This window comes from Chelonoidis abingdonii, chromosome 2 (genome assembly GCF_003597395.2).
Source record: "Chelonoidis abingdonii isolate Lonesome George chromosome 2, CheloAbing_2.0, whole genome shotgun sequence".
NCBI lineage: Eukaryota > Metazoa > Chordata > Testudines > Testudinidae > Chelonoidis > Chelonoidis abingdonii.
This window is the reverse complement of record NC_133770.1, coordinates 95,758,152-95,779,246: the sequence shown is the minus strand read 5'-3', so window position 1 is coordinate 95,779,246 and position 21,095 is coordinate 95,758,152. Positions and strand designations below refer to the sequence as shown.

At 41.6% G+C, this 21,095-nt stretch overlaps 1 protein-coding gene across 1 annotated transcript in view; it reads left to right on the top strand.

The window, feature by feature from the left end:
- The window catches only part of ELMO1 (engulfment and cell motility 1), a 472,781-nt gene that overhangs the window by 226,869 nt on the left and 224,817 nt on the right, over nt 1-21,095 (top strand). Inside the window, exon 14 of the mRNA XM_032785439.2 lies at nt 9,637-9,741. Within this exon, the coding sequence (XP_032641330.1) occupies nt 9,637-9,741 (105 nt within the window). The remainder of the gene's footprint in view (nt 1-9,636; nt 9,742-21,095) is intronic.

Sequence of the window (21,095 nt, the reverse complement as noted above, 5' to 3'; positions counted from 1 at the left end):
CTTATATTGTATAGCTATTTCCATATAGGAAGGGGAACATACTGTACTGGTATAAGGTGCCTTTATACTGGAATAAGTGCATCCACATGAGGGTGTTGTATTAGTGTCAACACACGCCTAACCAAAGGAGTTATACCTGCACAAAAACTGCATATAGGCCAGGTCTTAGCTACTCTGCTGAGTTCAGTGGAGTCTGAGATGTTTAGTGATGCTTCTTGAAGCCAAAGAGAGGAAAAGTAATTGTAATGGAGATGAACCCTTGATTCATTTTAAACACGAGACTATTATGAGCTGTATCCACTTCTTAAATGTTAATCTCACTTGTATTGAAACCTGTTCTGTTTTAAATATCAAAAAGCCACGAGTTCAGATGGAGTGCTTAGTGCCTGTTAGATTTTAAAAGTCAGCCAACTGCTTTCTAAAAGAAACCCAAAGAGGTGATTAGGAGTTATATCATAAATGAGAAGACATGGCAGCGCAATGGCACAAAGTCCATTTTCTGTTCCTTTTTGTTTAAAAAGTTCTGTTATAGCCAGTACGCTTAGAAATCAAGACCCAGTGTAACAAGGTCCCTGGGGTGCAATCTGGGTTGTGGGTCTACTTAGCCCTCCTTACACACCAACCTGTGCTGCCTATCACACTGTGATGCTGATGTCAAGCTACAAGGGTCTGACAGGCATTGCATGCTGACAGCCACCCATTGGTAGGGGCACACTCAACTGAGTTGCATTAATGATCTCCCAGCCACTCATGAACCATCGATAGGGAGGCTCCAGCCAATACCCCCTAGCTCCCAATCTTGCACCCGAAAACTGTACCATCTTGCATTGGCCAGTGTAAGTTTGTTATATAGTTTGCCACTTTGTCAAAGGAAAGTGGATATGTACCAGCCTTTCTAACTTGAGCAGACTTCCCAAGCGCTTTAGATAAAATCACTGGTAAGGATAAAATATTAAAATAAGTATATTAACTACAAAAAGATAGATTTAAGGTGATTATAAGTGGTAGGCATACAGGTCAGAAATAGTTATCTTAAGAAAATAAACACGCATTCATAATCCTAAACTTTTAGACTAAGCAAGAGCTGAATCAAACAGCTTTTCTTACCCCAGAGGATGGTACACACAGCTTACAGTTCTTCAGTACACAGACTGGACCCTTTTCCAGCTGTCTGTCCTGAGTTTATCACAGGGGTCAGATTTCAAAAAGTATTTTTGTTTTATTTTGGGTATAGAGTGGGGTTGTTTTGTTTTGAGAGAGAGGAGATGCTGGAGAGAGGTCATAATTTATTTGCAGATTGACAGGTCTGTTGAATTGATGAGTCCAAAATCTGTTAAGAAAGACAGTTGCATGCATTAGATCTATTCAAGTAAGTTTTATTTTTAGACAATAGCATATGCATGTTATTAATAAGGCTTACAAATCCATCATAAAAATTTACCAGCCCAGGTACACCCTTTACCTGCATGATGATACTGAAAGAATGAACAATGTTTTACTTGCTAGCAAACCGCCTCCAGACCTCCATCCCCCCTGAAAACCCTGTGCAAGTGGGCAAACAATTTTGCAAGTCCATGTTAAAAATTTAGCTAATAGAAACATAGGGGAGTTTATTAGATTGTGTGTTTATCATATAATGACTCATGCTAAAAGTATTTTAATGATTTTAAAAATATACAATTTTAATTAGTAAACGAGCCTCTTGAGTTTTAAGTTTAGAGACATCTGACTCAAGATACGTTGTATTTTCATTCAGCGGTCCTCCAGGTAAATTCTCCCTTTGTCTACAATGTTACTGTGGGAGAATGCAAAAATTAGAGAAAGCTTGGTAATATCAACATACACATTTTGAGAGAGAATAAAAAGAATGTTCTCCTTGATATTTCTCAGTTTCATTTTTCTAGAATGTTGGCAGTTAAAAACCCTGATACCATTGTCCTATCTCCTTAAATTGTATTGTGAAACTTGTGACTAACCTCTTTAAATATGGTACAGTTAAATTAAAAGTCTCAGTTTCTCCTCCTTAAGAACTTTAATCGAATACCTCCTCACAAATATATTTTCTGTGTAGTACTTTCTGTGTACACACATTTGTTGGTTAAAATAATTACTCTGTTAAAGCGAAGATATGGAAATTCTTTGTTTAGAAGAGGTGGGAAGTAATTAGGAAAAGGCTCAGGTATGGGGCATGGTATTCACTGATATTTTTAGAACGAGTCAGTCACTGTGAAATGTTCCCTACTCAATTATGTCAATGTTCCATATACCTAATTTGCCACATTCATACCATCTCTGTTCAGAATTCTTCTTGAGCAAAGATCAACTGGTGGCCATGTATTTGCCAATCTAATTTTCACATTTGACCTAAGGAAGATTTTAACTTTGGTGCACCAGCAATTCAGAGCTAATTGATTATCCTGTTTTCCTTTCTATCCCTGGAGAATTGTTTAGATACAAAAGAAAGAGGAAATGTATAGCAGAAGCTATTCAGGGTTGGGGCAGATGACCAGTTCTGTCTCACAGAAATCACAGCAAGTGCTAGCTAGAAAATGGGTAATTTTCACCAACATTTTTCAGAAAATACTGTTTTTTTCTCTGTGGAAAACTTTGAGCCACCTCCAGTCATAACTGATAACATTCAGCTTTAAAGGTTTAGTGGTTTTGTTCAGGTAAGCATTCACCAGATTGGACTCTTACATAAAAGCTATCCAAATTTTGTGAGACTCTGACTATATAATGACTTTCCCAAGGGGCTCCAGCTTCTTTCCTGGACACAACCCTATTGCTGGTCTTTGAGGGGGAGACTCAAGGTCCTCCATCTCTCCCTGTGTTCCCATCAAATAACTTGTATTCTTTGAGCTGGGGAAAACTCAAGTCTGGTCTTCATATGGAGAATAGTGGTAACGGGATCCAACACCTCTCACAGCCAGTTTGCAAGGCTCCACACCCCCCCGATCCCCACATTCAAATTTAACATTGCTTATACACTACAGCATGAAAAAATGTAAGAACATGGTTAGGAGTAAAATAAGGAAATAGTGGTCACCATTCAAAAGTCAACAGTTGCCAATAGACAGTACACCGTTATTATGCTGTACCATATACACTATTATGCCATGTATGAGGATACTCCTGACACTGAAATATATCCACCTCTTGGGTGGAAGGTGGCTGCTTTTAAAAAGCAACCAGTAGCACAATACAACAGTTTAGGACAGAAAACAAATAATGCTTTATCCAACTAGAATTACAGGAAAACTTTATGTAGGTTGAATGTAATTACTCCAATTGGAGTTTATCCAGAATAACTCTAATCTTGTGAAACACACTGTGCGGTTTTTAATGACCACAAGAAGCCAGGAGAAGATCTTCCCCCAAGTGACTTGCCTGAGGTCATTCAGGGAGCCGGATATAGAGGAGGAAATAGACCCCACATCTCCTGAATCCAAGGCCAGTACTCCTCCCTCCTTGAATCCTAATAGTTTGGTGACTACCACAAGAAAAGTTAGAAATTAGGCATTTCATATACACGAGCAGACTTCATTTCCCCCATCATCTCCTCTGTCTTTTTAGAATAATAGGAATTAATGTGGAAATTTCCCATTAGTTCATCTAGGCTTTCTTGCCCCCACCCAGTGCAGGATTGTTTGCTATGGTATGTTCTTGAATGGTTTTAGTGAAAGGAAGGCCATTGCTATTTTATGGTATGAGAGGCCACAGAAATGTCAACTGTTGAACTTTGCCCATGACTTCTGTACAGGAAAAAGAGTCATGTGTCCACACCATGGCTGATTCAAAAGAACCTTGAAAAGCAGGAGAATTGGTCTGAAACCAACAAGATGAAATTCAGTAAAGATAAGCACAAAGTACTTCACTTAGAAAGGAAAAATCAAATACACAAGTACAGAATGGAGAATAACTGGCCAGGTGGTAGTACTGCTGGAAAGGATCGAGGGATCATAGTGGATAACAAATTGAATATTACTCAGCTAAGTGATGCAGTTGCAAAAAAGGCTAATATCATTCTGTGGTATATTAACAGGAGTGTTGCGTGTAAGATAAGGGAGGTAATTGTCCTGCTTCACTTAGCACTGGTGAGGCCTCAGCTGGAGTACTGTCTCCAATTCTGGGTGCCACACTTTAGGAAAGATGTGGACAAATTGTGAGACAATCCAGAGGAATGCAACAAAAATGATAACATGTTTAGAAAAATTAGGCCTGTGAGAAAAGGTTTAAAAAAACAACAACTGGGCATCTTTAATCTTAAGAAAAGAAGATGGAGGGGGTACCTGATATGTCTTCAGATATGTTAAGGGCTGTTATAAAAAGAATGAAAATCAGTTGTTCTCCATGTCCGCTGAAGGTAGGAATAGAAGTAATAGGCTTAATTTGCAGAAATGGAGATTTAGTTGAGATAGTAGGAAAAACTTTTTAATAAGAGAAGTTAAGTTCTGGAATAGGCTTCCAAGAGAGGTTATAGAATCCCTATCACAAAAGTTTTTTAAGAACCGGTTCGACAAACACCTGTCAGAGATGGTCTAGGAATATTTGGTCCTGCCTCAGTGCTGGCAGTTAGACTAGATAACCCCTCAAGGTCTTTTCCAGCCACACATTTCTATTTGGGATTTACATTCCCTCCAAAAGATGGCATACCCAAACAGCATTGTGCCTGAATCTGTGGCTGGGTAGCAAATGCTCAATGATTCTAATTTTTTAGCATATCTAGTACAGTAGCTATAGTTGGCACGTGCTGCTCAGATACTGAAAGATATGTAACTGTTCTTCAGTCTGTTATGAAAAAGTTATAAATGAACTAAACTTCTTTAGACTACAAAGCAAATCAGTTCCTTATGCATTTCCCATTCTTGATTCTCTACAATGAGTGAAATATACCAGACTTTATACTAAACAGATGTAGTTCGTTTGCCCTTGGACATTGTGACTCATGTTTTTAATAGATTATGTCATAGATTGAGGGCTTGGATACTTTTAAAATTATTCATGACAATATTTTAGATAGTTTAGTTTGGTATCTTTATTTTAACCCTCTTTTTGAGGGATTTATATTTTCAACCATAAACATTCAAAACATGTTCAGAGAAGGAGATCATAATGTTTTAATAAAATGTCAGTTATTTTGTTTTTTGATTTGCTGAAGAATTGAAAATAAAATGTATTGTTTCATACACACCGTACATTCCATCAGCTGTTGTCAGTTGGTGTTGCTCCACTGATCTGTGATTTACGGCAGCTGAGGATCCTAGTTTTATAGGAGGAGAGAACTTAAAAATTAGGATCCACAGTTTAGGTAGGCATATGGTTTGACTCAAACAAAAGAGAAATGATGAGTGATGGCGGTCTGGCTTTCTGGCTGAACAAGCAGTGCCAAGAGACACTGTCTGGAGAAATGAGCCATGGTGAGATTTCTGTTCTTATAATTTCTTTTCTGTGATCTCCATATCACTTAAGATCACCGAACCAGGCTAGGAATTTCATCTATATAAGCTATTTGTGTATAATGTATGTTTATTTGACTTCTTATTAGTTGGTTTTAACATTGTAGATACCAAAAAAAGAAATGCTAACCGCTAAAGAAAATGGACTGGATCTACTGTTGTACTGTATGCTTGCCAAGAAAGGGTATTTTATCCACATTTATTTTGTCTACCCTAGAGCTGAAGACAAAGAGAAGAGAATTGTGTATAGCACTTAGCCTAAAATGCAGTTATACTCTGAAAAATGTTTGTCAAAATGGCATTGCACAGTTTCCTTTCCTATTAAATGTGCTTAGTTTATCAGTACAAAGATGTCCCCCTCCCCCAACTATCAGCCAGGGATCCGAAGGTCAAATTGTGTTCCCTATGGCTTGCATATCATTCTTCTCCACTTGCAGAGTGTTGTACGTGTAGAGGAGGTGCAGCTGAGATGTTCACTGTTATAATTTGTCCCTTAAACTTAGTTATTGTGCAGGGTACAATAGATGTTTCCTGTGTGTCTGCCCAACCCAGCCTTGCAAGAGACATACATTCCAGGAGAGGACTCTCTAATGCATGTCCCAGGCAGGGTAGGCTACAGACACGCTGCTTTCATTACCTCTTCTTACAGGTGGAAGTCTGTTTTGCCTTCCCATTGCAGTCTGTGTGAAATTGCAAACAGCAGGGCAGGTCTATATGCAGTTCTTGTACCAGTTTTAACCCTGTTGATTTACACACTGATATAGTTAAAGTGGCACAACTCCTCTCCAGTTATACCTGTATAAAGGAGCTTATGTCAGTATAGCTTAATTTCATAAATGTACCAAAATAAGCTATAGTGCTATAAGTTCCTTTATACTGGTATTACTGTGCCCATTGTAGGGGAATTGTGCCACTTTAACTAATTGGTTAAAGAAGAAGTGTGTAAAGGAGCCCTGAGATTCAAGAGGTCTGAATCAAAACAAAATGTATTAAAAACACAGAGAGATCAGATTTAAACATTGGAATCAGTCTACAGAACACATCTTGGCTATGTCTATACTGCAATAAAACACCCCCGTCTGGCCTGTGTCCAATGACTTGAGTTCAGGCTGTGGGACTATAAAATTGCAAAGCAGATATCTGGGCTCAGGCTGGACAGAGTGTTTTGTTACAATGTAGACATACCCAAGATGTGTTCCGTGGACTATGACTATATTATGGTCTGAGCTCGGGGACCCTCCCCCATCATGGGGTCCCATGACATCTACATTGCAGTTTTATAGCCCCACAGTCTGAGCTAGAGTCAGCTGATACGGGCCAGCCACGGGTGTTTTATTGCAATCTAGACATACTCCTATTCAGGAATTCTGCAGAGCTCATCTAGGTATGTTCCTTTTAGATTTAGCTAATATCACTGTCTGGGCAATGAGTGTTATACATCCCCGTCTTTCTCCCATCTTTTCCCCATCTGGCCCTTTCAACCACCCTAAGTCATGTTGCTTGGTTTTCTCTCCCCTGTCGTCAACTTCCACGGTCCTTCATAGTATCTGACTCTTTGTTATGTTAATGGTGAGAAAGAATTTGGTACCATAGCAGGAATGCTAGTTGAGATTATTTATACCAGCATTTCAGCAATACAATATTTGCTCAGATATATCACTTGGGGGAAAGTGTAATAGTTAGAGCTGGTGAAAAGCAGGACTTCATTGTCCTGAGTATTTTGTCCCAATTTTTAATCGATATTCTAAAATTCAAAGAAAAATTTGTTGAAAAAATTTGAATTTTGAAAAATTTCAGACAGCTTTTGTAATAGTCTGAATTCTCCATATAAAGGCTATTGTCCCTTATATCTTGTAAGCTTTCCTCCTTCCTGCTTCTCATCTAGTTCCAGAGGAATTCCCCAGATCCCTCTTTAAAATCTAGCATTTCAAATGCCCCTTTGATCAACCTGCCCCTTACTCAGCATAAAATAACTAAATGTTTGAATATAGGTTTGTGTGTCAATTTTCCCTGGCTAGAGGTGTGAGCCTGATTCAAGTTCAGTCTGTCTCTTAAAGCAACAAGATAACTATTTTTGTGTAGTTTCCTCTTGCTAGTGTTTCTACTCACATACATCTACAAGTAAGAGGTTCTCCAGATGGAAATTAGTTAACAATTCTGTTGATGTGAGAAAAGGAGTAGAATCCCATCTCAATCTCTAAAAGCTTTATTGGCTGTTCTGGGCCAATAGAAGTAAAATCAGTGAAGTAAGTGGATGAGACTGAGTAAACGCAGGGAGTCGATTAGTGGAATAGGAATTCTGTCGTTGTTACAATCACTTTTGTGATCATAAATGCACTTTTAAAACCTCTTTCAGCTGGGTCGTGTACAATGAAAATGCTGTTTCTGAGTGACTGGGGACACTTCTGTATGTTAGAATGTTGGAAATGAAGGCCTGGTCTTCACCAGGTAATTAGGTTGGCATAACTATGTTACGCAGGATGTGAAAAATCAACAACCCTGAGTGATGCAGTTAAATCAACTTAGCCCCTGGGGTAGACTCAGGGATTTGGAGAACCTGCACCAATAGGAGAACCGCACCAGTGAAGGTAACATCTTCACTTACATGCTACAGCAGTGCAGATGCATCGTTTTAAGTGCAGACAAGCCCAAAGACACTGAAAAGGAGGTCCTAATGAGACTGTGTGTGATGAAAAACAAGAATTTCAGATAGCCTTATACTCTCAGGGGAGGGATAGCTCAGTGGTTTGAGCATTGGCCCGCTAAATCCAGGGTTGTGAGTTCAATCCTTGAGGGGGCCACTTAGGGTTCTGGGGCAAAAAATCTGTCTGGAGATTGGTCCTACATTGAGCAGGGGGTTGGACTAGATGACCTCCTGAGGTCCCTTCCAACCCTGACATTCTATCCTTTGTGAGAAGCTTGAAAAAGTTACTTTTAAGAGCTATGAAGTACTGTTGTCTAGAACTCTGCAAATGTTCACATTTACATAAGCCTTGAATTCCATGGAACTTAATTAAAACATACATTTCATATCTCCTTAATCAAAAGATTCACTAGCAAACCTGCACAGATTTGTGGTTTTGCATCCAAAGCATGTGGAATTAAAGGTTTTTGCAGTTTGGTCTGGAAGTTGCCAACTGGTTTCAACTGTGTTTTGCTGAGTGTTTTTGGATTCATTCAAAACCCAAGCACAAATTTGAAATTCAGATGTGCAGAAATTCAGAAGCCTGAGAAAATGCGTACAAGAACCCCTGCAAAGCGAAGCTGCTAAAATTTGCACAGCTCTCCTCATGACCCTTTATGTGCAGAAGGTTATGAGAGCCAACACAGTTAATCTATCTTAAGCATTACCTACTGAACTAAGTAACTTTCACTTATCTTCATTACATCTTTGATATAGTCCTATAGGTCAGTGGTTCTCAACCAGGTGTCCGAGGCCCCCTGGGATGCCATGAGCAGGTTTCGGGGACCATCAAGCAGGGTCAGCATTAGACTCACTGGGGCCCAAGGCAGAAAGCTGAAGCCCTGCCGCATGGGGTTGAAGCCTGAGCCCCACCTCCTGAGACTGAAACTGAAGCCTGAGCAATGTAATTCCCCCCCCACCCCCCGGCAATTGGCCTGCTTGCTACCCCCTAACGCTGGCCCTGGCTTTTATATGCAGAAAACCCATTATTGTGACACAGGTGGGCCATGGAGTTTTTATAGCATGTTGGGTGGACCTCAGAAAAAGGTTGAGAACCCCTGCCATAGGTATTGTATTGTTAGACATACCGGTATATGTTAGTATATACACATATGTATTTATCCATATATGTTTATTAAATGTAAGAAATAATGCTATGGGCTGGATATTCAGAAGCACCTAGATGACTTAGGAGCACAAGTCCCTTTGACTTTCTGTGGGATTTGTGCTCCTAAGTCATTTCTGCATTTGAAAAGTCAACCTTGTATAATTATAAAACTAAGTGATTAACATGCCAAGGATAGTAAGTGTCTTTAGACTGTGAGCTCTTCAGGGCATGGACCATCTCCTTGGTCTGTATTTATGCAGTGGTCTACAGTGGAGTGCTGGTCCGTGACGGGGGTTCTAGGCAGTATGGTAGTACAAATGAATAATAATAATGAGGGTGATGGCTTTTGTGCAGATATTTATAATGTAAACCTTTTCTCTTTTTCACAGAATCATGTAAACCCAGCAATGGATTTTACACAAACCCCTCCAGGAATGCTAGCCCTTGACAACATGCTGTACTTTGCCAAACACCACCAGGATGCATATATCCGGGTAAGGGTTCTTTCACACTTCACACGTTTTAGTTTCACAGCTCACACAGATTATTTCATATTTTTAAATCATAATTCCAGGAAAACAGATGGGATCCTGACATCTCAAAGAGTAATTAACAACTGAACAGAAAGCCACAGGGCACAGAACACCACAGCTTTCTGTGAAAGCTTTGCGTGAATGCTCCAATGTTGTATGTCTGATTCAAGTAGTATTAATGGCCTTTATGTTTTGTAGAGTGACCTGCAAAGGAAGGGGGAAAATAAGTTTATGCCCTGTGTTATGTGTGAAGTCCAATCTGAAAGATTCTGTTAAAAATATGCAGATTTTCTTCCTTTTTTTTCTCAAGAAGCAGAATTGTCTGTCTGGCTCCATGCCATTAACCCTGCCAAAAACTGACCGTATCTCCCTAATAAAGATTCCTCTAGTGCGTCTAATACGCCTTGTCAACTGACCTTATCAACAGTGTCCTAGGGATTAAGGTACTCCTGCTAGGAAGCTATTGGAAATGATGTATTTTATTTGGATGCAGGGAGAGCTGGAGCATGATTCACTCTGCACACACCACTCCTACCCACCAGTTCCTGCCCACTCTTCCTCCTACCTTAGTTATTCTAAAAACAGTTTGATAGCAATGAGTTATATGTTGTGTCCTTATGTACAGAGGCATTTAACAGACAATAATCTCAGCATGTGAACATCCTGATCTTTATATTCCTGAAACTGAATATTTTGCCCTCTATAAGCCTACCTACTATAAGTGAGTGGAGGATGAGAAAATCAATAAAGTGGAAGTCCTGAAAGTCATTAAATATTCCTGAGATAGCTGGCACAGCTAAATGGCACAATTGCAGAGAAGAGGAGACCTATTTAAAGAAGACTAAATACAAGAAGAAAAACAATAGGCATATATATCAATGTTAGTTTAAAAAAAAAATTCCAAGAAGACTATGAAATATGGTATGTGGAAAGCTCCATTTAAAAGTGAATTTTAAATTATGTTCATTAACCTACAGCTTTGAATAAAACAGAATAATGCCAAAGCCTTGAGAGGTTTGCAAAGGGCATGCTGACATCTAGTCCAATGATGACCCATAAGCAGAATGTCACCATAATAGGAGACAATAAGATCTGCCCTTTAAAGACCTCTCTCTCTCAGCCCAGATCTAATGTGGCCATTAAAGAATGCAGCAGTAACATGGAGTGCAATGAATATTAAACTCTGTATAAAAAAAGAAATTGAAACATTATTACTTATTAGAAAATAGGTTTTAAAAGAAACACAACTAAGAGACTATATGTTGAAATCTATTTTATTTTTGAAAGAGAATTAGGCAACTGACTCCCTTGAAAATCTGAGCCCTAGAGTAGAATACTCTTTACTGGGGCACTCCAATATACAGCCTCTGATCCCAATTAAGAGAGTAGGCCATAATTTTTAAGCAACCTAAATAGACTTTAAAATTGGAGGGACATTTTCTACTGAATATATATAGTCACTACATTTCATTTATTTTTCTTATATTCATCTTCATTTTGCAAGTACTATATTAAAAATGGGATTTAGCGTTTCACACGTAATTAACCTCTGTTTAAATATCACTTAAATCCCTTCATGCTGGTTCAGCTTGTTTTCACTATGTAGAATTTTTGCTAAAATTGTCCCAAGTTTAGTCATTGCCATTCATCGAGCGATGTCTGTTCTTCCATCTATCTTCTTATATGGTCCCCATTATTAGGGTATCTGAGTACCTACACATATAAGTTAATTTATTCACACAACACCCCAGAAAGCTAGCACTTATTATCCTCATTTTATAGATAGGGAACTGAGGCACAGGTTGATTAAATGATTTTTCCCAAACTCACTCAGAGAGTCTGTAGCAGATCCAGGAACTGAACCCAGCACTTCTGAGTTCCATTCCAGTGCCTTAATCACAAGATCATCCTTCCAGTAGAGTACTCATCCCACTGAACTGCATTGTTCCAATTCACCGTTTTAAGCAGCATACCTGAACAAATCTGAGATCAAAAGTTTGGAGTGTTCCCGGAGTGCTGCAACTCTGATCACAGGCAAACAGCTCCCTTTCATGTCACTCGTCTCCTTGCCATTGTGGCTGACAGACACTATACTATATCCCAGCAGGCCATGCTCCTCCTGTCCAGCTCCCTGTTGGATCTTCCTGCATGGGTCTGACCTGCCTCTGCTTCCTTCTCCTTTTGCATTCCTCACCTCACCTGCCCACCTTTACCCAGTTGTTACTTCCACTTGCTTCCTGTCCTCTGGTTCCCAGTATTTCTCCCTCTGCGTCTCTGTTGTTCCCACTGCTCCATGCTGCTTTGTCCCAACATTAATAATCTGGCCCCACTCCTGTCTTCCTGATCCCTTCCTTCCCATGAGAAGCAATTCTGTTTAAAATTAAATAGTATGTAATAAGTAGAGTGAGTGTGTGGGGAGAGCATCCGAGAAGAATGCTACAACCAATAGACAGTTAGAATAGAGAGATTTGCATAATCACTGTACATTTGTTCAGTCCATAGTTAACCATGCATTATACAAACCTCTGTATTCTGGTTTGAGTGCAGAGTGCAGAGATTTGCATAATCGCTGTATGGTTCTTTCTCATCGCTACTGAAAATCTCTAGCTTCTGTGTTCAGAATGTTCAAGCTTTTTCCTGCCCAAAGATGCCACCTCACCTTCTCTCTGCCTTCAGCTAAAGCAGAAGAATTCCACAATTAACAAGCGTACTGCACTATAAACAGGTGTGCCACAGTGCAGACAAATAAGACAACATCCCTACCCTGTGGCGCTAGTCTCAGGTATTTCTACAATGCAATTAAAAACCTGCAGCGAGCTTGGGCTGCAGGATTGTTTAATTTGAGTGTAGATGTCTGGGCTTGGGCTGGAGCCCAAACTTTAGGCCCTGTGAGGTGGGAGGATCCCAGAGCTTGGGCTGCAACCCGAGCCGGAACAGCTTGAGCCCCATCAGCCTGACTCAGGTGGCAGGAGCTAGCTGTGCGTGTCTATCTGCAGTATAGACATACCCTTAGTTGCGAGAAACTGCACAAGACCTATGGACAAAGGCCATGGGTAAGGAAGGCAGGGTTGTACTCATAAGAACATGTGGCTGCTGAAGATGTTGATGCACGCATCTTGAGGGTGAGTCTGGATCTCTTTATCCAGTTACTTTCGTTCAGCCTTTCTTCATACCCTTAAGGCAGCTTATGTTGACCTACCTATGCAAGTGTCTACAGTTAAATTTCACTCCCGCGAACTCAACTGTCCCCCCATGTTTACTTAATAACTCCATCTCCATGAGTGGCATAGAGTCAAAGTCAGTGTAGTTTGGTTGACACAGTGTCCATGTAAACGCTGCATTGCTTATGTCAACTGTTACTGTTTTTTTAGGAACTATCCCACAATTCAGCAGAAGCGCTCCTGGTGAGGATGTGCACCCCTGACACAAGTGATGTAATTACTGTGTCAGCAGTATGCTAATGTAAATTAGATCAACTTATTTTTGTAGTGTAGACATGGCTTAAGAGGGAAGAGTATGCTAATATAAATTAGATCAACTTATTTTTGTAGTGTAGACATGGCCTAAGAGGGAAGAATTAAGATTGTAGGCCTTGCAGAAGGTTTTGGTGTAGATACTTGAAGGAGATAAAAGGGTGGAGGCCTAGTGAACTGAATAAAAAGGAGCCTTCAAAGTTTAGGAGATTAAATGGCAGAAGACCTGGTGACAAGGCTATTAGAAGGAGATTGGGGAGTGGGGGGGTGAACACTGTATCTTGAAAGAATCAAGAAAACGGTGTTGTGGAAATTCTGAAATAGAAATAATTAAAAACAAATAAAGTTGAACAACCTTCCCATCTTGCCTTTTGATTCCTTTCCTCCTTCCGCCTTCTCTTTCTGCTGGCTACATTTCAGCAAGACACTTCTCTCTAGAATAAATAGAATGTGCTCTTTTGTTTACACAGCTCTGTTTCTTCTCCACCCCAGGTCAGTTTTTCAACTGGTTGTGGGTTTTTCATTTGGACATTTATGTTAATTGTCATTGAATTTCACTGTCTGTTTACCATTTAATGTGACTGGGGGTCTCTTGAGAAAAAGGTTGTTTAGTATAAAGAAAGCACATTTGTCTCTAATTATATGTTTCCTTGCTACTTTCTGGATTTTTTTTTTTAAGTTTGCTGTGGAATTAGCATTTTTCCTTTTTTTTTTTTTTTTTTTAAATTAACTAATGGCTTGGTGATATCAGTGACTTCAGTAAAGTACACAGCAGTTTTTCATGTTCCACTTACAAAATCTATTGCAATTCTTAGAGTCTCTGCATTTAAAAGGTGCAGTCATGTAATATATGGTATTCACTGATGGAAATAATACTGAATCTTTGAAAGAAATTAAAGAACTTTTAACATTCAAAAGGAAAAATTGGCAGTTTCCCAAGTTGCATAATTACAGGACAGTTCATAGTGTGTAATTAAAGTTAACAGTGAAGCAAATGATTGGAATAAAGCTTTGTGACAGATAATCTTTTTTTCTTTTTGTTCTTATGGAGTAGACAAATTCCTCCCCACCTTTTCCAAACCACCTCAGCAGCACTTTTTTAAAAATAAAATTAACTTACCATTTAAACATATACCATGCCGTACAGGGATTTTCCATTAGAATGACATTTTCGTATAACTAACTTGCAGTAATATAGAGCTGAAACTTTCCTTAGTGTAAAAAGTGGCCCCTGGAAAAACCATTTTTTCTGGTTATAATCTCTTGTACTTCCTCACTGCTTTGTCTGGGATCTGTTGAAATGGATGTTTAATGGCCCACAGCTGGGTGGATATTACCAGTACAAGTGAGAGACTCGGGTACAGTATGTTTAATGCACAGTAATTTATTTGAGAGAAAATCACACAAGCAGGTAAGGTTACAGAGCAAACATCTTCCCTCAGTAAGCCTCAGCTCCCCAACCATAAACCCTCAGTAACTATATTGGCCTTACACAGTATCCTGATTGGCAAACAAAGCAGATATATCTAGCAATTCTAGATGGAGACTTTTTCTCTTCTCTTCTCTTCTATCCCCTTTCAGGTACTTGGTGTGTCAGAGGCCCTCCGAAGCAGGGTATTGGTTACCCTGACGACCTCTGATTCTAAAGTCCAACAAACGTCCCTCAAGGCGGGGTCTGGTTACCCTGACGACTTCTGTCTCATAGTCTTGAACCTCTTTAGAGGTTAATTGGGAAACACTAGTTTAGCTAATTTACTCTGCTTAGCATATATACCCTTTTTGTTCTCAAAGGAGTCTCATGTTCCAAAAATATGCGCTGTGGGTGTTTATTACTGGTATATTCTAATTAATATTTTGGAAGGAGGGGCTTCAGAACAGACCCAGACCAAAGCTCAATCAACATTTACCCTCTCATCAATCATTTGCTTAAGCTCTTAGCATGATGTCATCCAGAAAGGGTCATTTTGACTCACGTCAGCTTGCACCAAACCCACTGATCTGATGATTTTATGTCTCCTTTGCTTTGTGAGCTGGTCCCCATTGGCTGATATTCCAGAGTTCAAGGTTGAAACATACATGCAGCTCGAGCCATTATTAACCATTCAAATGCAGTTTCAGCAATTCCAATAATTTTTCTCATCATTCATCTAATGCTAAGAGAATTCTGCTCCCAGAATCCTCTGGCAAGATCAGACATACCAAGTCATACCAGCTCATGTTTACCACATTCATTCACATCAGTCACAGCAATTCATAATAATTTGGCACCGGCCCGACAGGATCCATAGCACAAGGCTATGATTGAAACCATGATTTTTTTGATTTTTTTTTTTTACAAAATACAATTAGGAGTGAACTATACAGCATTGTATCTGACTTTCTTTGTTTTTGCGTATGTGAGTGCTTGGATACTTATATTAATGTAATGAATGGAGTGTCCATTTCACTAGTCTATCTCTGGAGACTAGTGGAACCAGAAGGGTTCTAGATGTTTATAGAGGATTGTAGTCTCCTGTATTTGTGACCTAGTAGAATATGAAGATTGTTGTTGTTCATCACTGATACATTGGGTTTTAAATGATTCCTTCCCATAGATCATCTTCACAGATCACCTTGGTATACTGATGACCTGCAACAGATGCAAATGTGGGAGGGAGGATAGTGTGTTACTGTTGGTCGTTGTTCTCCCAAGCCAAGTCAAATGCAACATGTTGTGTCTGTTATGCAGGCAAAGAAAGGTTCTCATCTAGTGCTTTTGTTCTGGATGATGTGCAGTTCGATGAATTCTTTGTATTTTTTCTTGGCTGTGTTCAGTCAGATTCTGATGCATCTTGCTGTGTCCCTGGGGTCAGATTGTGTCTGGTGGAGACAAATATATCTCCACTGACCTTGAGTTTCAACTAGTTTTGCTAGTGGTGGGACCTTAGTGTGGCTATTTGTGAGTTGGAACCATGTTTCTTGTGTTTAGTAAAATCAAATGGGGAGATATTGAGTCCATTATTGTCTGAAATCATATATGTGTCCTTAAGTAAAGGCAAAATACCAGGTAACTCTGTCATCACTAAATTTTCCAGTTTCTTATCAGATTTTTAGCCTATGTATCGTATAAATGCTGCACTGGTCATATTAGCTGATGATCTCCAATTTGAGATGGACAAAGGAAAGCTGTCCACGGTGATTCATTTAGGTCTCTTGTCATCCTTTGATGCCATTGACCACAAGGTGGTGTTGATTTGACTAGCAGCTCTGGCTGGAGAGACTCATAGTAGACTGAGATAACAGTGGATTTCATTTACTGCCTTTTAGATATTCTGTGATGTTATTCTGTCTTGTTTTCAATAATATATGTCTTGTTCTCAGACTCTCCTGATGGGTTATGTCTGAAAGTAAAATAAATATTGTAAATGTCGTATTGGCAACTTTTTCAAATTTGTCACGTGGATCCATTTACAGATGAAGGATGAGATTGTCATCTGTTGTAAATGGCCATGCCGCCCATTGAAGTCACTGGATCTGTGCTAGTTCATAGCAGCTGAAGGTCTGACCACATGTGTATAATCAAAATGCTGCTGGGTGCACCTTCCTCCCTTAAGACTAGCTGGTGATGATTATTACTTACTTTATTTGTGACCTCTTTACTGCTCTGCCAAGAGCAAAAACCAGCAGAAGAGCAAGGGAATGTGCCCTATGTGTGGAATAGTTCAAATGCTCCAAATTCTCCAGGTTTTTTAATTTCAGCTATCCCTCTGTATTAGAATTAACCTCAATGAGTTTTCTGTATTAGGGTTTCTCAGAGCTTTTTTTTTTTTTTTCTGAGCCCCCATAATGTGCTATAAAAACTCCATGTCCCACCTATGCCACAAAACTGTTTTTCTGCATATAAAAGCCAGGGCTAGCATTAGGGGGTAGGAAGCAGGGCAATTGCCTGGGGCCTGACTAGGGTTGCTAACTTTCTAATTGCACAAAATGAAATATCCCTGCCCTACCCCTGCCATTCCCCTTTTCCGAGGCCCTGCTCCATCCCCTCCCTCCTTCTGTTGCTCTCTCTTGCACACCCTCACTCACTTTCACCAGGCTGGGACAGGGGGTTGGGGTGCAGAATGGGGTATGGGCACTGGGCTGGGGGTGCAGACTCTGGGGTGGGGCTGGAGATGAAGGGTTTGGGGTGCAGGAGGGGCATGTGAGGGCTCTGGCTGCAGGTGGGGCCAGGGATGAGGGGGTTGGATGTAGGAGGGGGCTCTGGGCTGGGCCAGCAGTTCAGGGTGGGGTGGATGTGGGGTCCTGGAGACATTTACCACAGCTCTGAGGAAGCAGCCACCAGGTCCCTGCAGCCTCTAGGTGCATGGGTGGCCAGGCAGCTCTGCGCAGTGTGTGCTGCATTTGTGCCTGTAGGTGCCACTGCCTGCAGCTCCTGTTGGTCGCAGTTCTCGGCCAATGGGAGTTGCCAAGCCGGTATTCCGGGTGGTACTCTGGACCTGCAGGGACCTGGCAGTCACTTCCAGGAGTTACATGGAGCCAGGGCAAGCAGGGAGCCTGCCTTAGCCCTGGGCCCCCGCTGTGCCACTGACTGGACTTTTAACGACCCCTTTTAGGGTCCCTTTTTAACCAGGCATTCTGGATGCCTGGCAACTCTAGGCCTCACACCACAGGGGACCCCGTGAAGCAAAGCTGCTCTGGCTTCAGCTTGAAGCCCAGGTGATGGGGCTCGGGGCGATGTGGCTTTGGCTTTCAGCCCTTGACCCCAATGAGTCTAATGCCAGCCCTGCTTGGCAGACCCCCTGAAACCTGCTCACAGCCCCCCAGGGGGCCTCGGACCCCTGGTTGAGAACTGCTGTTCTATATGTCAGTTCACAGGGCCCATCTGACCATGTCTCAGAGAATTGCTAGCCAGTCACCACTGGTAGTGTAAAAACTTCTGACCAGATGGGAGAGCAATAGCGCAAACCATTTTTAGTCCCTCTGACTGTTAGTCAATAGAATTATGTCCAATAATCCAAAGGAGTAATATATTTCTATGACCTTTTTTATGTATACATGTATACGCTTTACTTGCAGGCAGTTTCTTCAGCTATTACTTTTCTTTTTTCATCTTTGAGCCTTCAAAAATTTTGTGGGAGGAAGAGGTGTCATTTCTGAGCCACAAAGATGCAGATGAACATTGCTGGCATTCTGTGAAGATCATTCATAACTTTAATAGGTTGAGTCACAGTCAGACTATGTACTGTGTATTTTATAACCCATACATTTGTTGTATAGGAGGCTTCCTACACATCCTTCCACCAATTCACAAAAGTCTCCTTGTGCCTACTCATTACATCCTGATCAGAATGAGTTATCCACCATAATTTGAGCGTTTTTGAAGTAAAATTCAATTTGATTCCTGTAATCCTTTCCCCCCACCCACCCAAAAAAAAATAGTGGAAAGGGATATAATTTGTTTCCATTTTGTGAAAGCTGATAAGGAAAGTGAGCTTTGTTGCATTTGTTTTTCTAATATATGCTGTCTTTTACCCAGGTTATTGGTTCCAAACCCTTTTTTATATTATTGCCTTCTCTCATTATTTTCTTTCTCAATTTTTTTGCCTGTTCTCTCTCTCCCCCACTCCTTGTCTTTATTTTAATTTCTGTTCCTTTTTGTTTCATACCCTTTTTTTCTGTTCTTTCACTCTTCTGACTCTTTTCACATCTTACACTCCTCCCGCTCAGTAGCTCTGTTTCCCCTCCTTGTTCCCTCACTTACCAGAAGGCTACATATTTCTGAGGGTTGGGAACAGCCATTTGTGTCTGCAGGATTGAGTTGAGTTCTGTGGGAGCTGAGAACAGCTTGGGCTGATGGGCTGCTAATTAAACTTGTGGCCCAGTACATGGGAGTTACCAGCTAAATTAGGTGGTGATCCAAAGCTCACTGAAGTTGATGAGAATATTTAGATCGGCCTGGGCAGCAGGGCTCAGGCTTTGACTTCAGCAAAAATGACCCACTTTGGGGTCCTTACCCACAGTTTGAGAAGCACTGATTTAGACATTTCTAATGCCCTTATCACAGCAATGGGGGGCAGGGGCTTGGAGTGTGGGAGGGGGCTAAGGCAGTGGGTTGTGGTGTGGGATGGGGTACAGGCTCTGGGCTGGGGCTGCAGGCTCTGTGGAGGGGTTGGGGATGAGTAGTTTGGGGTGCAGGAGGAGGTTCCAGCCAGGGACCAAGGAATTTGGACTGCAGGAGGGGTCTTAGGTCTGGGGCAGGGGTTTGGGGTGTGGGAGGGGTGAAGGCTTTGGCTGGGGTGCAGGCTCTGGGCTGGGGCAGAAGAGTTTGGGTTGCAGGAGGGAATTCCAGGCTGGAGCAGGGGGTTGGGGTACGGGGGGGAAGGTGAGGCTTCCAGCTGGTGGTGCGGGCTCTGTGGTACGGCAGGGGATGAAGGTTTTGGGTGCAGGAGAGGGCTCTGGGATGGGGCAGAGGGTTAGGATGTGGGAGGGGATGTGGGATGCAGGCTCTGGGAGGGAGTTTGCATGCAGGAGGGGGCTCAGAGCTGAGACAGGGGTTGGGTATCAGATGGGAGTGTGGGCTCGTACTCAGGGCTGGGGTAGGGGGTTGGGTTGTGGGAAGGGGTGCAGGGTGCAGGAGTGGGTGCAGCTCTGGGTGGCACTTACGTCAGGCAGCTCCTGGGAAGCTCCCGGCACATCCAGCTCCTAGATGGAGGGTCAGCCAGAGGATTCTGCATGGTGCCCAGTCTGCAGGTGTCATCCCCACAGCTCTCATTGGCCATGGTTCCTGACCAATGGGAGCTGCAGAGCTGTTGCTTGGGGTGAGGGCAGCATGCGGAGCCCCTGTGGCTGCCCCTACGCCAAGGAGCCAAACATGCCAGCAGCTTCCCAGGAGCCACACAGAGCCAGGTAGGGAGCCTGCCTGTGCCACCAACCAGATTTTTAACTGCCCAGTCAGTGGTGCTGACCAGAGCTGCCAGGGTCCCTTTTCAACTGGGCATTCCAGTCAAAAACCAGACACCTGGCAACCCTATCTTCAACAGTGGTGGAAGGAGGAAACTCTGGCTCCAGCTATTGTTTCAGTGGTTCCAGGGGGAAAGAGGAGACACTGCATGGTGTTGCAAAGACCCTCCTCCAACCACCAGTACCCTCAGTGCCTGCAAGAAGTGGAGAGGCACTGATCCTATTTTTCAAGGTGAAGTGGTGGTTGTACTGCCTGTTTATTGTGAAACTTTTCTTAGAGTGACTTGGTTTGGTTGGAGGGAAAAATCTCCACTTCACTACAAAAGGAATTTACTGTTCATGTACATTTGGCAGGAATAATGTGAAGGCAGCATCAAAGGCTCTGAAATTGTACTGCATACCATTCTGTTGGCACTACAGTCAGACAAGCAGAAAGGTTCTTTCAATCTGGAATCATTCAGTGTGCAGCACTGTCCATGTGGAACAATTACAGGTACATCCCAGATTAGCATCTAATATTGCAGTATTCGATTTTGTCAAGTATCAGAGGGGTAGCTGTGTTAGTCTGGATCTGTAAAAGCAGCAAAGAATCCTGTGGCACCTTGTAGACTAACAGATGTTTTGGAGCATGAGCTTTCATGGGTGAATACTCACTTCATCAGATGCATGTAGTGGAAATTTCCAGGGCAGGTATATATATGCAAGCAAGCTAGAGATAACAAGGTTAGTTCAATCAGGGAGGATGAGGCCCTGTTCTAGCAGTTGAGGTGTGAAAACCAAGGGAGGAGAAACTGGTTTCGTAGTCGGCAAGGCATTCACAGTCTTTGTTTAAGCCTGAGCTGATGGTGTCAAATTTGCAGATGAACTGAAGCTCAGCAGTTTCTCTTTGAAGTCTGGTCCTGA